The 21,081-nt window shown below is 39.5% G+C and overlaps 1 protein-coding gene and 2 long non-coding RNA genes across 3 annotated transcripts in view; 2 read left to right on the top strand and 1 right to left on the bottom strand.

The window, feature by feature from the left end:
* chn1 (chimerin 1) overlaps positions 1 to 18,592 on the bottom strand; it is a 56,260-nt gene extending 37,668 nt beyond the window's left edge. The window contains exons 1-5 of the mRNA XM_082176203.1: positions 18,184 to 18,592; positions 12,497 to 12,535; positions 12,195 to 12,250; positions 1,556 to 1,587; positions 449 to 562 (exon numbers count right to left, since the gene is read on the bottom strand). Coding sequence (XP_082032329.1) covers positions 449 to 562; positions 1,556 to 1,587; positions 12,195 to 12,250; positions 12,497 to 12,535; positions 18,184 to 18,202 — 260 coding nt within the window. The 5' untranslated portion in view covers positions 18,203 to 18,592. The remainder of the gene's footprint in view (positions 1 to 448; positions 563 to 1,555; positions 1,588 to 12,194; positions 12,251 to 12,496; positions 12,536 to 18,183) is intronic.
* The window catches only part of LOC309503587, a 72,113-nt gene that overhangs the window by 35,757 nt on the left and 15,275 nt on the right, over positions 1 to 21,081 (top strand). The window lies entirely within an intron of this gene.
* Positions 15,678 to 17,264, top strand: LOC309503576. The gene is made up of 3 exons (XR_014207747.1): positions 15,678 to 16,139; positions 16,181 to 16,480; positions 16,637 to 17,264. It is a non-coding gene; the product is annotated as an uncharacterized lncRNA (long non-coding RNA).

Genomic DNA, 21,081 nt, shown 5'->3' with positions numbered 1-21,081 from the left:
AACTGTTTTCTATGTGAATATATAGTAAAATGCATGTATTCCTGTGATCAAAGCTGAATTTTCAGCATCATTACTCCAGTCTTCAGTGTCACATGATCCTTCAGAAATCATTCTAATATGATGAGGAATCTTATCAATGTTCAACATTTGTGCTTTGAAACATTGAAAACAGTTGTGCTGCTTCATATTTCTGTGGAAACTGCGATCCTTTTTTTCAGTTTTCTGCTGCTCTACATCCAAACAAATCTGCGTGTGTGTGTTCTGTAAATAGCTAATACACATTAAGACTGATGATTTAACTACAGTGATCACACATTAGCCAGAGCTAAAATAAGACAAACACACACGGGCCAAGACTGGGCCAAGACACGGGAGCTAGACTGGAGAAAGAGTGAAGATCTAGGTTTGAGACGGATGGGTCAAAGGTCAAAGTTGAAGGTTGGCGTACCGCAGAGCTAAAGTGTATGTGCCCGGCTGTCTCTGGCTCTCTCGGATCAGATAACTTCCTTCGGCCACACTGAGCAGTTGGTCAGCTTCCTCTCTGGAGATCATCCCATGATACCTTCACAGCAAACCAGACAGAGAATATTAATAAAATAGCACATTAGAGCTCAAACCAAATTTGCTTTTAAATAGGAAAATACACTAACGTTCAAAAGTTTTATGAATTAATATTTTATTTAGCAAGGATACATTAAATTTATAATAAGTGACAGTAAATGTTCCAAAAATGTATTTTCAAATAAATGCTGTTCTATTGAACTCTCTCAGCCATCTCTCTTTCAACAATCAATCTCTCCTCCCTCATCATGAGTGGACACGCCCCCTACTGCTAATTGGCTCACTCTCTCCCCCCTCATCATGAGCTGACATGCCCCTACTGCTAATTGGCTCACTCTCTCCTCCCTCATCATGAGTGGACACGCCCCTACTGCTGATTGGCTCACTGTCTCCTCCCCCATCATGAGTGGACACGTCCCTACTGCTGATTAGCTGACTCTCTCTCCTCCCTCATCATGAGTGGACACGCCCCCAACTGCTGATTGGCTCACTCTCCCCCCCCTCATCAGGAGCGGACACGCCCCTACTGCTAATTGGCTCACTCTCTCCTCCCTCATCATGAGTGGACACGCCCCCTACTGCTAATTGGCTCACTCTCTCCCCCCCATCATGAGCGGACACGCCCCTACTGCTAATTGGCTCACTCTCTCCTCCCTCATCATGAGTGGACATGCCCCCTACTGCTAATTGGCTCACTCTCTCCCCCCTCATCATGAGTGGACACGCCCCTACTGCTAATTGGCTCACTCTCTCCTCCCCCATCATGATTGGACACACCCCTAATGGTGATTGGCTCAATCTCTCCTCCCCCATCACGAGTGGACACGCCCCCCAGTGTTGATGGGCTACAAGAGTGTTGTGCTGCTCGTTTCTCAGAAATCGCTCACTGTACCTTTAAATAGGATATCGATAGCATATACATTCAAGTATGCAACTGTGGATTCATGTACAGTAGAATCCGAACTGGTTCAGTAATGCATGTAATGAAACTCACTCTCTTCCGTAGTATTTGGGCCGATTCTCCACCTGCAAAGTCATAAGAGAGAAATCATTACTAAAAGTTATCAATTTTATTCAAATACTTCACTATTACTCAGGAACACACAGTCTGAAGTATTATAAGAGAGTTTATCAAGAGATTTCCATTATTTGAAACTTTGTGGTATATAGGGAAGAAGTGTGCATAAACAGGGGCATCTCGCTGCACCACTGGGGTAAGTTGACCCCCGTCCGGGGGCAAAAGCCCTCTAGGGTAAACTAATCTCAGCCGCTTTCGCAGAATATGTAAAATACAGCTGATATCATTTTTAATAATTTATGTCTATGGAAAAGGTGCCATGAATTTAAAATACGAAACCCAATATTCTATGTAAATTTATGCATTGTGACTATTTAATTGAATAATTCACAGGAAAATCAAATAAAGAAACTGCAGTCAAAACTTCATCTTATACTATGAATTATATATAGGCCTTTATTTGTATTTAATGGGATGTCATAATAGCAATAAAGAGTGAATTCTGCTCAAATGGCCTGTGGGTTAATTATGAGGTCTTTGAAATGTGTGTATAATTCAAGGAACAATTTATAACATTTATTTTCACACCAGCAACATCATGCCAATGAAGACCTTCTGTCCCTGAGTTACTCCACGGGTCTCTGAACTACTGACAACCAGCAATCCCTCATTACCAAACAGACATCATTTTAATATCCCACATTTTTTATGTGGGATATTAAAATGATGTCTATTTGTTAATGAGGGATACAAAAATACAAAGATATTTGACAGAATGCCACAACTGGCCAGTATTTTAAGACAGTCTTGTACTGTAAGAAATGCTGCTAATCTGGATTTTATTCAGATTAATTTAGTAATGAAGAAATGCATATTTAAGATAATTTATTTGTAATCAATATATGTTCTTTCAAACATATATACACATGCATTTTTATGTTTATTACTTTGAAATCTATCAGGACACACTCATGATCGTAATTTTAATGGAAAAAGACTGTAAATACGCTACATAGGTTAACAGTAAATGGGAAATTTCACGCAATTTTGCAGTAAAACAATGTACAGTTTAAAAGAATTTAATAAAAATGATCTTATTTACAGTGCAAAAATGTAAATTGACATTCCCGGAATGCTTTTTCATTGATTTTTTTGTTTTTTCTTATCATACATCAGGGTTTTATGTTACATCTTATGCTGTTAACCGAATGTTTACTGCAGTATTTTAGTGTCATGTGTGTTTTCTACAAATGTCCGTTGGTGACATTTAACCCTTGATCCAACAACGGCATCTAGAATCAGCCAAAACACAAATAAATGAACAACACCCTCCCTTACTGATGAACCTCGAGAGAATCCAATCTTCCCCCTTCCCCCAGTCTCTCTCTCTGTTTCTCCCAGCTTTCTGAAGTTTCACAAGGTCTGAGGAAAATATATGAACTTTTAACAATGAGATAAGAAAAACAAAAGGTGCTACACAATGCGAAAGTCAGATTACAAGAAAACATTAACACCCCTGAAATATATTCATCCAAAACCAAACCAGTTCAGCTTTAAAATGTAATGAAACTCAACATGCAGACAATCAGAAGTGTCAGCCGGTGAATGACTGAACGTTTCTGGGTAAATGGGATGTGGGATGGAATAACATCGTTTCCTGATGAGAATAAAGGCAGAAGTGTTTTGTAAAGCAGGGTTGTGTGTTTATGTGTGTGTGAAGCGGGTTGTAGGTGAGATGACCGACAGGGTAATAAAACCAGCTAATGATGGGAATCAGCAACAATATAGGGCTAATCAATCACTGGAAGCCAGTTTAACAGTTAAAGGGCCTGCGTGTGTGTGTGTGTGTGTGTGTGTGTGTGTGTGTGTATGTGTGCGCGTGTGTGATTGCATGTGCAAGGTTGTGTGTGTGTCTGTGTGTGTGCGAGTGTGTGTGTGTGTGTGTGTGTGTGTGTGTGTGTGTGAGAGAGAGAGTGTGTTTGTGTGTGCGTGCGTGTGTGTGTGTGTGTGTGTGTGTGAGTGCATGTGCGAGTTTGTTCGTGTGCATGTGTTTGTGCGTGAGTCTTTGTGCGCGCATGTCTGTGTGTGTGTGTGACTGTGTGTGTGCATGTTTGAGTGAGTGTGTATGTGCGTGTGTGAGTGTGTATGTGCGTGCATGCGTCTCTATGTGTGTGTGTGTGAGAGAGAGAGAGAGTGTGTTTGTGTGTGTGCGTGTGTGTGTGAGTGCATGTGCGAGTTTGTTTGTGTGCATGTGTTTGTGCGCGCATGTCTGTGTGTGTGTGTCTGTGTGTGCATGTTTGAGTGTGTATGTGTGTGCGTGAGTGTGTATGTGCGTGCATGCGTCTCTATGTGTGTGTGTGTGTGCGTGCGTGAGTGTGTATGTGCGTGCATGCGTCTCTATGTGTGTGTGTGTGTGTGTGTGCGTGCGTGAGTGTGTATGTGCGTGCATGCGTCTCTATGTGTGTGTGTGTGTGTGTGTGTGTGTGTGTGTGTGTCGACTGCTGAGTGTGCAGTATTTTCTGCATGAAGAATGGGAGCGTCTGATTTCTGTCTGGGTTTCTCTATCAGCATCTTTAAACACTAATATCAGCAATGACCAGGTGACAATGGAAAAATGAGCCAATTGTTTCATTTCTCACCTCATTTATAATGTTAATTTCATTACATTTGTGTCGTTCCCATTTTAGAAATCAGGAAAAACAGCTCATCAAAATTGGCCTCATTTACTTGAATACATTTTCCTGCTCTTAATGTGCACAATTCATCAGTTCACGTTATACTAAATCGATTTTTTTTTTGGTCCTTTGGATTATGAAAATTGGTACGATTTCAGCCAAAATCAAACAGTGTTTGCGCCTAGTCCCGCAGCTAATGCTACACCAAACATTTAGCATTTAACATGCATGAGTCACCATTGACAGCCCAGTCTGAGCCAGATGTTGACATGCTGAACTGCTCAAACATCAGTGACAGGCAGTGTGTCAAAGCCCTGTAACAGCATAAGGAAAACCATGTTTGCATGTACATGATATTTGCTTCTTTTTGCTAAATCGCTGGAATTAAGCAGGTTTTTTTCCAGATGTCAGTCAACAAACGCCTCAATGATGTGATGACTGCACATAAAGCTGAGGTAGAACTAGAAGAAAGGGCTTTATCACTGAGAAATAACACACGCTAGCTTTAAAACACACTATGATCTAGGTTTTAAGTGTGCAAAAGTTACAAACGGACCAAAATCATGCACCATAAACACCTTAACCATAAGAGAGAATCACACAAGACTCACACAGGGAACGAATGTCTGGTTCTCCCGTCACACATGAACACATGTTCTCGATAACTCTTTGATTTGGCGAGTGCTGTGAGAGACGACCGGACAGACGGGTCGTAATGAACAGAAATCTCTGCAGGAACACACACCAGCACTGACAGACACACACTGAGCTCCTGAAGCACAACACTAATCATTCACACAGATCTACAACACACAGCTGAGGTCATCCTACACACACACACACACACACTCACTTTCCTCACAACATGCATTCAAAATCAATGGACTGGACTATGTTGAGGTCGCAAATAATTATAAGTAAATACAGTATACATTGTTCTCAGAATTCCTTATTGTTTAGGACAATTGAGGATTAAAATATCTCTCATATCTAGACTAGCATACTAATTACCGTATGAATTAGACAACTCATTTATTCAAGCAATGAGATAATTAAAAGAAGAAGAAAAAAACACTAATATTAGAAGCAATATGGTCACTGATTAATCGTGATAAATCTATGAAGCTTCAATCAGGATTGAGCTGAATCTTTTCACAATACATAATTCAATTACAGCAAGAAAGGACAAACTGGCTCTGCAGTGCTAATGAAATCTGATAATGGAGTAAAAAAATCAAACCCTTAGCGGTTCAGACACGCACAGAATGAATGAAAGCAACACGACCACAGCATCTGAGAGGAGGACGCCTCTTAACTCTTACATGGAGGGCAACCTGTGGTTCTGATTCAAATGTAAAAATGTTCTTCACAAATAAAGCGCCAGTGGTAAAACTGGAGCAAAACTGGTTTCTTTTTTCTGATTTATTTCACTTTTTACATACACTCACCGGAAACCTTATTAGGTACACCTTGCTAGTACTGGGTTGGACCCCCGTTTGTCTTCAGAACTGCATTAATTCTGCTTAATTCATGATACCATCACGCAGTTGCACATGATCCATGATGTGAATCTCCCGTTCCTCCACATCCCGAAGCTGCTCTACTGGACTGAGATCTGGCGACTGGAGGCCGTTTGAGTTTAGTGACTCACTGTCATGATCAAGAGACCAGTTGGAGATGATTTGAGCTTTGTGACGTGTGTGTGATCCTGCTGGATCCATCAGAAGATGATACACTGTGGTCATGAAGGCATGGAGATGGTCAGCAACAAAACTCATGTAAACTGTGGTGTTTCAATGATGCTCAGTCGGTACTCAGTTGACACGCTGCAAAGTGTGCCAAGAAAATATATAACACACCATTATAGCGTCAGCAGCCTGAACCACTGATACAAGACAGGAAGATCATGCTTCCATGTGTTTAAACCTAAATCTGACCCGGCTATCTGAATGTTGCAGCAGAAACTGAAACTCTTCAGACCAGGCAATCTTCTATTGCCCAGTTTCGTTGAGCCCGTGTGAATTGAAGCCTCAGTTTCTGTTCTTATCTGACAGGAGAGTCACCGGTGTGTGTCTTCTGGTGCTGAAGCTCTTCTGCATCAAGGTTGGATGTGTTGTGTGTTCAGAGACGCTCTTCTGCTTCAAGGTTTGATGTGTTGTGTATTCAGAGATGCTCTTCTGCTTCAAGGTTTGGTTCGTTGTGTGTTCAGAGACGCTCTTCTGCTTCAAGGTTTGGTGTGTTGAGTGTTCAGAGATGGTCTTCTGCTTCAAGGTTTGGTGTGTTGAGTGTTCAGAGATGGTCTTCTGCTTCAAGGTTTGATGTGTTGTGTGTTCAGAGATGCTCTTCTGCTTCAAGGTTTGATGTGTTGTGTGTTCAGAGATGCTCTTCTGCTTCAAGGTTTGATGTGTTGAGTGTTCAGAGATGCTCTTCTGCTTCAAGGTTTGATGTGTTGTGTGTTCAGAGATGGTCTTCTGCTTCAAGGTTTGATGTGTTGAGTGTTCAGAGATGCTCTTCTGCTTCAAGGTTTGATGTGTTGTGTGTTCAGAGATGGTCTTCTGCTTCAAGGTTTGGTGTGTTGTGTGTTCAGAGTTGCTCTTCTGCTTCAAGGTTTGATGTGTTGAGTGTTCAGAGATGCTCTTCTGCTTCAAGGTTTGATGTGTTGTGTGTTCAGAGATGGTCTTCTGCTTCAAGGTTTGGTGTGTTGTGTGTTCAGAGTTGCTCTTCTGCTTCAAGGTTTGGTGTGTTGAGTGTTCAGAGATGGTCTTCTGCTTCAAGGTTTGGTGTGTTGAGTGTTCAGAGATGGTCTTCTGCTTCAAGGTTTGATGTGTTGTGTGTTCAGAGATGCTCTTCTGCTTCAAGGTTTGATGTGTTGTGTGTTCAGAGATGCTCTTCTGCTTCAAGGTTTGATGTGTTGAGTGTTCAGAGATGCTCTTCTGCTTCAAGGTTTGATGTGTTGTGTGTTCAGAGATGGTCTTCTGCTTCAAGGTTTGGTGTGTTGTGTGTTCAGAGTTGCTCTTCTGCCTCAAGGTTTGATGTGTTGTGTGTTCAGAGATGGTCTTCTGCTTCAAGGTTTGGTGTGTTGTGTGTTCAGAGATGCTCTTCTGCTTCAAGGTTTGATGTGTTGTGTGTTCAGAGATGCTCTTCTGCTTCAAGGTTTGATGTGTTGAGTGTTCAGAGATGCTCTTCTGCTTCAAGGTTTGATGTGTTGTGTGTTCAGAGATGGTCTTCTGCTTCAAGGTTTGGTGTGTTGTGTGTTCAGAGTTGCTCTTCTGCCTCAAGGTTTGGTGTGTTGTGTGTTCAGAGACGCTCTTCTGCTTCAAGGTTTGATGTGTCGTGTGTTCAGAGATGGTCTTCTGCTTCAAGGTTTGGTGTGTTGTGTGTTCAGAGTTGCTCTTCTGCCTCAAGGTTTGGTGTGTTGTGTGTTCAGAGACGCTCTTCTGCTTCAAGGTTTGATGTGTTGTGTGTTCAGAGATGCCCTTCTCCTTCAAGGTTTGGTGTGTTGTGTGTTTAGAGATGCTCTTCTGCTTCAAGGTTTGGTGTGTTGTGTGTTCAGAGATGCTCTTCTGCTTCAAGATTTGGTGTGTTGTGTGTTCAGAGACGCTCTTCTGCTTCAAGGTTTGATGTGTCGTGTGTTCAGAGATGCCCTTCTCCTTCAAGGTTTGATGTGTTGTGTGTTCAGAGATGCCCTTCTCCTTCAAGGTTTGATGTGTTGTGTGTTCAGAGATGCTCTTCTCCTTCAAGGTTTGGTGTGTTGTGTGTTCAGAGACGCTCTTCTGCTTCAAGGTTTGATGTGTTGTGTGTTCAGAGATGCTCTTCTCCTTCAAGGTTTGGTGTGTTGTGTGTTCAGAGACGCTCTTCTGCTTCAAGGTTTGGTGTGTTGTGTGTTCAGAGACGCTCTTCTGCTTCAAGGTTTGATGTGTTGTGTGTTCAGAGACGCTCTTCTGCTTCAAGGTTTGATGTGTTGTGTGTTCAGAGATGCTCTTCTCCTTCAAGGTTTGATGTGTTGTGTGTTCAGAGACGCTCTTCTGCTTCAAGGTTTGGTGTGTTGTGTGTTCAGAGATTCTCTTTTGCAGACCTCAGTTGTATCGAGTGCTTATTTGAGTTATTGTTGTCTTTCTATCAACTGAACGAGTCTGGTCATTCTCCTCTGACCTCAACAAGGCATTTTCTCCCACAGAACCAACCGACACTCACTGGATATTTTCTCTTTTTCTGATAATTCTTGATGTGTTCAGAGACGCTCTTCTGCTTCAAGGTTTGGTGTGTTGTGTGTTCAGAGACGCTCTTCTGCTTCAAGGTTTGGTGTGTTGTGTGTTCAGAGACGCTCTTCTGCTTCAAGGTTTGGTGTGTTGTGTGTTCAGAGACGCTCTTCTGCTTCAAGGTTTGATGTGTCGTGTGTTCAGAGATGCCCTTCTCCTTCAAGGTTTGGTGTGTTGTGTGTTCAGAGATGCTCTTCTGCTTCAAGGTTTGGTGTGTTGTGTGTTCAGAGATGCTCTTCTCCTTCAAGGTTTGGTGTGTTGTGTGTTCAGAGATGCTCTTCTGCTTCAAGGTTTGGTGTGTTGTGTGTTCAGAGATGCTCTTCTCCTTCAAGGTTTGGTGTGTTGTGTGTTCAGAGATGCTCTTCTGCTTCAAGGTTTGATGTGTTGTGTGTTCAGAGATGCTCTTCTCCTTCAAGGTTTGGTGTGTTGTGTGTTCAGAGACGCTCTTCTGCTTCAAGGTTTGGTGTGTTTGTGTGTTCAGAGATGCTCTTCTGCTTCAAGGTTTGGTGTGTTTGTGTGTTCAGAGATGCTCTTCTGCTTCAAGGTTTGATGTGTTGTGTGTTCAGAGATGCTCTTCTCCTTCAAGGTTTGATGTGTTGTGTGTTCAGAGACGCTCTTCTGCTTCAAGGTTTGGTGTGTTGTGTGTTCAGAGATTCTCTTTTGCAGACCTCAGTTGTATCGAGTGCTTATTTGAGTTATTGTTGTCTTTCTATCAACTGAACGAGTCTGGTCATTCTCCTCTGACCTCAACAAGGCATTTTCTCCCACAGAACCGACACTCACTGGATATTTTCTCTTTTTCTGATAATTCTCTGTAAACCCTAGAGAAGGTTGTGTGTAGATCAGCAGTTTCTGAAACACTCAGACCAGCTCGTCTGACCATGGCATGTTCAAAGTCACTTAAATCAACTTTATTCCTCATTCAGACGCTCAGTTTGAACTTCTGCTGATCATCTTGACTAATGCACTGAGTTGCTGCCATGTGATTGGCTGATTAGATATTTGTGTTAATGAAAACTAATTTTGAAAATGAGCAAACTAAGAAACCAAAACATCTATTGCAGAGAATATATTATTTAAAAAATCCTGGCAACTATGAACTCCTGGGTCACAAACAATTATCTTGTTCCTACTATTTTTGCAGAAAACTTTCACAATTTCACCATTTTGTGTTTGCTGAACACTTAACATGGAAAAACCACAAAGAAAAGTCTGCAACGTAAAATATATTATGACCTAGATTACAATAAGTACGGGTTTTGGGTTTAAAATTAGGCAGGCCACTGAGGTCGCCACTTATGTCTAATGTAAGAGTCCTGAAGCAAAAGCACTATCTGTCATCGTGACTCTTGATAAAAGGAAAGCCGAACGCTTTAGTGTCCAGTGAGTTGTGTGCTGAGCTCTGGACAGTGTTGCGTGTGTGTGTGTGTGTGTGTGTGTGTGTGTGTGTGTGTGTGTGTGTGTGTGTGTGTGTGTGTGTGTGTGTGTGTGTGTGTGTGTGTGTGTTTGAGGACTCTGCTCACTGATTTGCATGTTCTGAATGCAAAAACTATATAAATGTGGGGCCATTTGAAGGGGATTAGACAGGGTTAAACCTCTTGGCACAATAACCCCCCGCCCCGCACAGGACTGATGCGCTTTACAGGAGCAGATAATGGCCAGAAGCCCAGAGCGAGGAACGGGCCAGAATGAATCCTTAAGAAGCCCTTGAGATAAACATGAAGAGCAGTGTGCATCTGTTTAATGTTAATCCAGCATTAATTAAGAAGACGTGCAGTCAGCTGATGGGGGTGTGTGTGTGTGTGTAAAATACCTGCTGAATTGTGCTAACAGCAGGAGACCCTATCAGTGTTCAGCAGATCAACATCTTATTAAAACTCCTTCCAAACACACACACACACACACACACACACACACACGTCTGCGGCTTTAAGAGGCACTACAGCATATGGCTTTCTGGAGGAGCATGCTCTTTATGATCAACGAGAACATACAAATATATAAAACACAGTCACACTAAAACTTAACAGAATATTGGTGATACAGCACTCGTGGAGGATCGCTTATAATGTTCGCCTGTTTTTAAAACAAACACAGAAAAGCTAAGAATTTCAAGAAAAAAGTAAAGTCAGTAGAAGAGCAGAACAATAGAAGGAAAACCTGTAAAGAAATATCCAGGACATATTTCATTGCAAAATTAAAAGGAAGAAAATTTTGCCTATTTTATGATCTGTATGATTTTTAATTTTTTACCAATGCAATACAAAAAGAATAAGTACAATTAAATGTTAAACCATGGTGGTATTTGTTGTGCTGCCTATAATTTATGTTGCTTGAAGTAAAAAAATAAATAAATCATTGTACTACAGTAATTTTTACTGGGAATAAATGTTTCATTTGAAAATAATGTCAATGCAAAAGAAAAAAGGCAGAATCAAACTCAATCTGAATGAATGAATGAATAGTATTTAAACTATCACTGCATTTTTTTATGCAATAAATGTAAAAGAAAATCATTGTACTATTGTATTTTTACTGGGGATGAATGCATTTATTGTCATGAAAAATATCACAAAGCAACAAAAAAAAAAAAACTAAAATAGGCAAAAAAAATAAGTACAAATTATTGTTCTTTTAATTTTGGGGTGAAATTCTACTAGCTCTTTTTTAACTTAATTCTAAATTCTGAGAGAATAAATAAATACAAAGTAATTAAACCATCACAATATTGTTTTGCTGCTTATAATTTCTGCTGATTTAAATAATGAAAGAAAACAAAAAAAAATTGTGCTACAGTAATTTTTACTGGGGATACATTTTTTTAATTTTTGTGAACTAAACTAAAATAGGCTTCATTTTCATTTTAAGGCGAACATTTTGATCATGAGGATAGAACTAGTACAGGCGTAATCAAACTTAATTCTTAGCCTAAATATTCTGAATACCAATATGATCACCACCATATTATAAATTAAAGAACCTACCAAACAGGCACTAATAGTGACCATCAGATTTCATAATTAATGTTCATCTGTTCATGAACCCCTGCAGACTGTGATGGGGCAGGGCAATGAGTGTAAATGTTTCGCCCCCCGTCTCTAAACGCAGCACTAGACCGGAGGCCGTTTCCACAAACACAAGATTATCATGATACAGATGAATAATTCAACAGCAGATCTCCAATCTCCATCCTTAATTACTGCCACTAATATCAGCCTGAGTAATGGAGCGGCGCACTTCTCTCCTGCGCTGTTTATATTGCACCTCGCCTCTGAAGGACAAGAAGTCTAGACCATCCAGCAATTAACACACGCATTAGTAATTCAGTGAGGATGGCTGACCTATATAACACTCCGGCTGATCCCAAAACATTTACCATGCACAGAAATATCCACAAACTATATGAGCGGAGGGTTGTGTAACTGAGCAAACACAAACACACAGATCAGAGAAGACATGGAAACACTAGGATAGCTAGTCATTACTGTGTGTTCCTCCAGGGGGCGCTTCGAGACTCACAAAACCACATTCAAATTCTCAAGTTTTTGTCTGACGTGTGTGTGTGTGTGTGCTTAAAAGTCTTACATTTATACATTCATTACAACCCTTTCTTATTTGTGTTGCATTGCGATTCTAGTCTAGCCTAGGTATATTCACACACACACACACACACACACTCACCTCAGATGTGCATGTGACTCTGCGTGGATGCGGCGCCTCCTGCTGGAGCTGGTACACTATTACAATCACACACACAAGGGGAATACACTGTTTATTATACACACAGATCTAACTGAATATTTTTATAATGTATATGGCTTCTTTTTTGGGGGAAAATGCAGTTGAAATAACTTTTCATTAGCTGTACTCTCCAGATAAAACAAGGTAATTTACTTCTCTATAATGTTCCTGTGAAGAAAGTTTTACAGAAAACACTTTTTTTGCACTTTTTATATGTCGCTGAATTATAAAAGTACACTTACAATAGGATTTCCACACGGGAGGTCTGTACTCATCATTATCTGAGAGGAAAAAAAGAGACATTATTCAATTAAACAAGTGAAAAATGACACATTTAAAATGAAACGCTAGTAGAATTGATGTTTACATCTGTATGTATTAGTGATCTGACATGATTATGTTTAAGCCAAAGCAAACATCACCAGTACACTTCACAAGAGCCTCGTGTGTGTGTGTGTGTGTGTGTGTGTGTTGATGGTGTGAGACTGCCGTCTGCTGGACAACAGCAGGAGTTGCACTTTTTTATTATTTTGTTAAAGTTTTTTTTTTCTAAAACCTATTTATTACTATTATATTCATTTTATTTGACAATGCATATTATATATTATATTAGACAAAAGTTTGGAATAAATACGCCTTTATAAATGTTTTTGAAAGAATCCTCTTAAGCTTGCATTTCTTTGATATATATTGGATATTATTACAATTTGAAACATTTCTATGTGAATATATAGTGTAATTTATTCCTGTGATCAAAGCTGAATTATCAGCATCATTACTCCAGTCTTCAGTGTCACATGATCCTTCAGAAATCATTCTAATATGATGATCTGATGCTCAAGAAACAATATTTCTGTGGAAACTGAGACATACTACCATTCAAATGTTTGGGGTAAAAAAATAAATAAAAAAAACCTTTAAAATTAATCAAAAGTGACAGTAAGACATTTATACCGTTACAAAATAATAATATTTTAAATAAATTATGTTTGTTTAACTTTCTATTCATCAAAGAATCTTGGGTAAAAAAAGTATCCCGGTTTCTAAGGAAGGGCGATATGACCAATCGTACATCAGGATATGAGTAAGAGTAATATTATTTCACGATAACGATCACAATATAGTTGTTTTTGCTTTAAATAAGGTTTTTAGCTATCAACATTTTTTGATACCATTGAAATGTCATCATTCTTATCACCATTTTTAATATAATTTAAAAAACAAATTCTAGCCAAAAAAAAAAAAAAAAAACTCTCAATCTTACTGAAGACAAGTAAACAGTGATAACAAAAGAGCAAAGAAAACAAACTACAATTGAATAAAGACACACATGAAATAGACCTACCTAAAAAACAACCATTAGAAATACTGCATAAAATGTATGAAGTAATCAAATGTATAAAAAAACAAAACAATGGATAGTTTTTGCTGCATAAATTAAATATAAATGTATTCTTACTAAAGTAACAAAAGCGATTAAGACGAGCAGAGAGAAATTTTCTCTTTTGTTGTTTGATTAGCATTAAAGGTGCATTGCGCAAGTCTCTGAGTTTTTGCAGAACTATGCCCCCTCTGGCGGCAAGCGAAACTGCAGCCAGAAGTGTGCACGCTCACGGACCGTTTTCTTTTTTTTAGCTTACGTGGAGTTTGCGTTGGTGTTTGAAATGATCTACAAGCCGGTCTCTTAGAATCCATCTTCTACGGAGAATGGCGGCGAATACACAAACCTGCCAGACAGCCAGGTGAGCGTGCCGTGAACGCGCATGACGTCACGCCCAGTCTAAAATTCCGGCCCGAATCCCTCTTATTTATTTTACTTTACAGGATTATAGAGACAATCTCAGTGATCAGAGAAGGGCTCATTCAGCCCATCAGGCAATTGTTTAAGCATGTATGGGTTAGAAAACGGGTATTTTTAACATGAAAAGTTGCTTAATGCACCTTTAACAATGACCGCAGGAAAATTAGGCTGCTGTCTCTTTAAGACCGACTGCAGATGATGATTTCTGGAGGATCATGTGACACTGAAGACTAGAGTAATGATGCTGAAAATTCAGCTTTGATCACAGGAATAAATAATATTTCATTATATATTGACAAAGAAAACAGTTATTTTAAATTGTAACAATATTTCAAAATATTACAGTTTTACTGTATTTTTCATCATATAATTAAATGCAGCCGTGATAAACAGAAGATACTTCTTATTTTTACTTCTTTTTTTTTTTAACTACAGGATATTTTGCACAGGATACATTTTTGGTGGCATTTCTGAATGAATGTGCAGTTAAGCTGACAGTAAGATGTAGATGCTTCTTCCGAGTGTTCATTATAAGATGAATGAATACGAGCAGGAAACCCTGTGTAAAGACCCTGCAGTGAGCACTTCATGAACAATAGAGGAGAGGAGAGGCCCTTCACATCACCACTGGCCCCGCTCCACAAGACCACAGCTCACTCTCACTCTCACTCTCTCTCTCTCTCTCTCTCTCTCTCTCTCTCTCTAAGGAAAGAGCCTCTGACAGCTTCCTCTTCCTTTCACAGAAACATCCAAAATAGAAAAAAAAAACATTCTATTATGTTCATCACAAAGGGTACTTCCAGGTTTGAAGCATTTGGAAGAGCCAGTATAAAAAATATCCTGGCTCTTTTCCAAGCTTTATAATGGGAGTGAATGGTACCTTAGATTTTGAAACCCAAAAAAGTGCATCCATCCATCATAAAAGAAATCCATACGACTCCAGGGGGTTAATAAAGGCCTTCTGAAGCAAAGCCATGCGTTTGTGGAAGACAAATATTAATATTTCTAACTTTATAAACTATAATCAATGGCATTTGGTTACGACCGTACGCGAGTCTAGTTCCGGCCGAAGAGTGACCTCTGACCCGAAGCATGACGGGTGACCTCTGACCCGACACATGACGAGTGACACGACGCATGACGAGTGACCTCTGACCCGACGCATGACGAGTGACCTCTGACCAGACTCATGACCCGACGCATGACGAGTGACCTCTGATCCGATGCATGTCAAGTGACCTCTGACCCGACTCATGACCCGACGCATGACGAGTGACCTCTGACCCGACTCATGACCCGACGCATGACGAGTGACCTCTGACCAGACTCATGACCCGACGCATGACGAGTGACCTCTGATCCGACGCATGACGAGTGACCTCTGATCCGACGCATGACGAGTGACCTCTGATCCGACACATGACCCAACGCATGACGAGTGACCTCTGACCCGACTCATGACCCGACGCATGACGAGTGACCCGACGCATGACAAGTGACCTCTGACCCGACTCATGACCCGACGCATGACGAGTGACCTCTGACCCGACTCATGACCCGACGCATGACGAGTGACCTCTGACCCGACTCATGACCCGACGCATGACGAGTGACCTCTGACCCGACACATGACGAGTGACCCTACGCATGACGAGTGACCTCTGACCCGACACATGACGAGTGACCCGACGCATGACGGCTGACCTCCGACCCGACGAATGAAGAGTGACCTCTGACCCGACGCATGAAAAGTGACCTCTGACCCGACGCATGGTGTATGATGTAGGAGTAGTGTAAGCTTTGACGCCTCTCGCGGTTCAAACAAATAGAGCTGGGCAACAAACTCAAGCTCCTCCCACATTTCTCTTTAAAAATTCTCGTTTGACTTTTTTAATTCTTGACAAATTCTTGAAAATTATATTGAAATATTTTTATCAATTTTTGCCATTGTTGTTTTTAAAAATATCTTTTTGATTTCTTTTAAACAGTAAAGTAAAAAAAAACAAAAAAAAAAACTTTATTTCATATTTTATTTTTAAATAATGAAACTTCATGGGGAAAAAAAATGTGTCCCGCATTTTCATGTCACTACCGAAACAGTGTGTGTTTCAGTCCATTGGCTGAGACTGATTTTAATCACACTACTACATTTCTGACCAGGAAATATTCCTGTGTGCCTCTCTTTCATTATAGATGGGAACCATCATGTTGAGGGAAATGTGTTCAAAAGTCTGAAAATCTGTGTGTAACTTTAAGGGATGTCACTACCAAACACCTTTTTTCTGCAATTAAGCAAACTTTTTTGGGTGTAATTCCATAGAATTTAGTTTGTATGCGTGTAAAAGAACTGTGCTAGGTAACCATGTGCTGGCTATCATCTTTGAGCAAGGCTCAAAAGTATCTAAAATTGTCACTACCGAAACATGTGGTAAAGTTTCGGTTGTGACATGTTTTTTTAGTGTTATTCGATAACATTTTGTTTTTATGTGTACAACTGTTCAGCACTGTGCTAGTTAACCTTGTGCTGGCTATCATCTTTGAACTAGACTCAAAAGTATCTAAATTGTCACTACCGAAACAGTCCTGACCGAAACATGCCATCATTGTATTGGTAGTGACAAAAGGGAACACATGATCATTTATTTGGGGGAAATAAACAACGTTTTTGTACAGTTATGCAAATCATTAGTATCTTAGTATGTTTTAGAAGGGTTTTAGTATGCGAGTTTAATTCTGTAATGTGATGTAGTCGCTACCAAAACATTACTGTCACTACCAAAAATGTGTCGACACGACCGAAACATGCATGTTTGGTCTAAAATAAAGTATACTGAATTATCAACTATGATGTTATTATAGTGTTTGGTTCAATGTATATTCAAACTAATGAATCATTAACTTTGAAATCAGTATGATTAACTTAATGCCTTTTACAAAGAAAGATTGGGTTCAAAATACAACAAATCTTATAAATTACACATGAAATAGTGTTCAATTGTAATTGTTATTGATTTACCTGTGAAAACCTTTTTTTTAAATAGCAAAAAAATATATTTACAAGGTAGATGTAAACAAAATATTAATAGGTCAATATAAGCCTTCTTATTGTGTTTCGGTAGTGACAAATTTGGGGAGAGGAAAAATATTTCAAAACTTTCTGAAAATACAATGTGATAATTAACTGCACAATTACTAGAAATGTGTACCTTGGATATATTATACAATTTGCATACAAAATTTGTGGAAAAAGACTAAACAAAATCTATACGTTTCCAACTCTGACTTTGAACCAATGAATCAATGAACTGGGATGACTTGAGGGCAAGTCAATTATGGGATTTTTTTTTTAATAAAATTTTTGTGTGAACTAAACCTTTAACACTTCTTCTAACAGTCACACACTAGACCTGATAATCTGCGTGTATGATTCAGCATTACATATTAATAGAAAAATGATGTTTCCTCATCCAAAGATATTTTTCTCCATAATGTCAACAAGTGTTTGAGGCCATATCCTGAATATCACATTCAGGTTTTAGGTTCAAATGTGCATTTAGATGTTTTTTCATTCATTCGAATCCCCTTTTGTTCATTTGAAATGGTCCTGCTGTGACATTATTTTTGATGAAATGTATAAAGCTCTTAGTCCAATAATTAAAATGAGCTCATAAACATCTTGCATATTGATTTATGCTTGAAATATTTCAGATTGAGTCACAGAACATGTCAACATGTGTTTCTCCGTCCTGGTTCAATGGTATTTACCTGTTGCTATATGAAGGACGATCCTGCGACTACTTCAACAAAGCAAATACTGACAAACAAAAGAGAAGAATAACCTGATCTCCTTCAGTTACATCAGGACAATGACACACTGCAGGGTGAAGTCAAACTTATTTTGACCACATGATCTCATTGTGACTTGCTCATCTACACGCAATAATGCAGATAAAACACTGATGGTCAGTGACTATTGTTACTCTCCACTGAAGAAAACGATACAATATCATCACACGCCCAAAGGAAAATCTGTCAAATCTAAGTGTGTGTTTGCTTTCACACACATTACACACTGCGATATGTTGGCATAGAAACTATAATAAAAGCAATGAAATATGATCGACTCACCGAACACATGGATGGCCATTGCAGTCAGAGATCCAGATGGACAAAGGTTTGAACAACCACACACACTCTGCCTTATATCCTCACATCCACAGTTATTCCACAAGGAACGAATCTGATGATATGATTATATTCTTAGGGCGAAGGGGTTTTGATGAATTGTCCAATCTAGGAATCCTGCATAAGCGATGTTGCCGAGCTAAACTTTAAATCCCAGCGAATCCGACAGCGACTGAACAGCGAGCACTGGAGAATGAGTGTGTTGTGTGAGGACAGATGATCGGGTGTGTGTGAGCAGCAGTTGTGATGAGCGCTGTGTGTTTTACAGCAGGTCTGATTCACTCCTCACATCCCAAGCATTGAAGTCGCCATCTTGTGAGACCACATGACCAGATCCACACGCGCGCGCGCGCGCGCTCTTCCTCAGGGACTGCAGCCTCCTCATGGCGCGTTACCATGGAGACCCCATCTCTGTGACGACATGATGATGCAAGGAACTAACAATGAAAAGTTGAAATGTGAAAAACTGACGACAAATTGTGGCTCCGGAGTCCAGGAGCCATGGAGGCCTTTTGTGTGGAGTTTGCATGTTTAACCCATGTTAGCGTGGGTTTCTTCTGGGTGCTCCGGTTTCCCCCACAATCCAAAGATTGTGAACAGGATAGGTGAACTGGAGACCCTAAATTGGCCGATGTGTGTGTGTGTGTGTGAGCCCTGTGATGGACTGGCCACACATCCAAGCTGTTTCCCTGCCTTCAGCCCAAGGTGTTGGGACAGGCTCAAGCATTCCTGCATCCTTACATAGGACAACAAGCAGTTTGGATTTGGAAAATGGATGGATGATTCATTGCTCATGAAGTCATAATTTCATTCCATATTGCTAAATTTAGTACAAAAAGGCGAACAAATGATGTCTGGATTAGCTTCTTCTGATTTTGTTGAATATTTAGCACTGCTGTTGAATTGAATTTGCTCTTCTGAAGACTTTGCTACTTGTTTCCCTGACCCCTGACTTTATGATCTGATTTCTATGTTTATGTACCACTATCTATTATATTATCCATGTCGGTTTATTTGTATTGTTTTATGTCTTGTATATTTGTACTTTATTGTAAAGCGACCTGAGTTTCCTGAAAGGCGCTATATAAAATAAACGCATTATTATTATTATTGATGTTTGCAGGGATGGATGACGTCATAACCTGGAAGAGTAATCCGCCACTGGTTTCCTATGGGTTTTTATATTGGGGGTTTTCAATTTATGAGTGCAATAAGGCTTGCGGTAAACATACCTTAAAGATACTTGAATGTTTTACTCTATAAATCACACCCATATCGGAAATATTTATTATGTTTTTTTTTTTAAGTAACTACACAAGAACTTTTGGGGTGTGTGTGCACTTTTGTCGAATATCATTCAGATATCTTTTCTTTTAAAAACCTGTTTAAAAAAGTTATTTGTTTGTGATTCTGACACTGACACTGCTCTATTATAAAAAAAAAAAAGTGTTATATGCTCTTTTTCTTGCCATTTTTTTCATATCACATTCAGTGACAAAAAAAATATCACTTTTTTTTATTGTGTTGTACAGGTGTGCCACAGTTAAAAAGCAGTGTAAGAAACACTAGCATTAGATGCCACAAATTGCAAATACTTTATATGAGGCATGCAGATATGAGTTGTTGTAATGCAAAATGGTTAAAACATTGCCAAAGTAGAAAACTAATAGATTCATATGTCTATTTGGTTTATATTTTACACAATTTTGACAGAACACTTGTATAAAATAGCATACTAAGTACTCTTAGAACTTTCCCCCAAACAATACAACAAAATAATATCACTATATGTTGCAATGCAAAGCCTTTGAAGCTCTGCTCAGGCTTGAACCTTGCATTGGTTTGAAGTAAAACAAACTCTCCAATATGTTTCCCAGATGGCCGTGTCGCCCTGAACTGACAGAAGTTTAAGTGCGCGTTATACACACGTTAACAGGAAGTTCAGACAATAGCCACCCAGTGGTTGTGCTCAGAGGACTTGAGCCCCTGACACTGCATTTATTGTTCGGCTCTCGTTTCCTGCCGTTGAATAAAAGTAAATATCCTAAAGAGTCTGTTGAGTACGAGAAGACTAAAAAGAGGTGTGAGGCGTGTCGTGTGTGTAGTACGACACTGAAGTAATGGTTATTTTTGACCAAAGATTCTGGATCTTTTGGAAATTTCTTGGTTTTATGTTAAGAATTAAGAATTGAATTGACCTGATGTTAAATAATTATGTAATTTACAAAAGAAATGAATAGTTAGAAATCACATCCTAAAGGTTGAGAAACTATATCTCATTAACTGCCAGTAGAATGCAGTTTTTAACAGGTATGATGCCAGTTTATGTCCTTAAATTATTCAGTTTAAAATGAGTCTAAAAGCAATAATGTGGTAAATATAAAGGTGCCGGTGACTCAGCTAAAATAATTTGGTCTGACATGTACAACAGTGACTGGGCAGTGCTGGCATTCTCAACAAACTGTAGATGCACTCGTCCAGAAACACTGAAAGGTCAGTACATCCTCACTCTGTTTATTTCCTCTCAGTCTTGTCAGGCTAAAGCTCATGCTTGAGAAAACAATATGATGTGTGAGCAATAGTTAACCCACCCAGTGAGGTGCGGGATGAGCTTCTCCGAGGCTGCTAATACAACAATACCAGGAAAAACAGAAGGGGGAGCAGCATCACTCCTGACTAAAAATGTCCGATTTGACAAAGAATCGCTCTTTTGAATTGGTTTCTTTAAATAACTCAGTTCAAAAATCACTTTGCAGCAATTATGGTGTGGTTAACCATATAAACGACACCACAATAAATTAATTCTACATAACGTCTCAGGTTATGTGTGTAACCGGGTTC

The sequence above is a fragment of the Leuciscus leuciscus genome, assembly GCF_965113295.1.
Source record: "Leuciscus leuciscus genome assembly, chromosome: 7".
Classification (NCBI taxonomy): Eukaryota; Metazoa; Chordata; class Actinopteri; order Cypriniformes; family Leuciscidae; genus Leuciscus; species Leuciscus leuciscus.
Note: the sequence above shows the minus strand (reverse complement) of the source record. Positions and strands in the feature narration are given on the sequence as shown.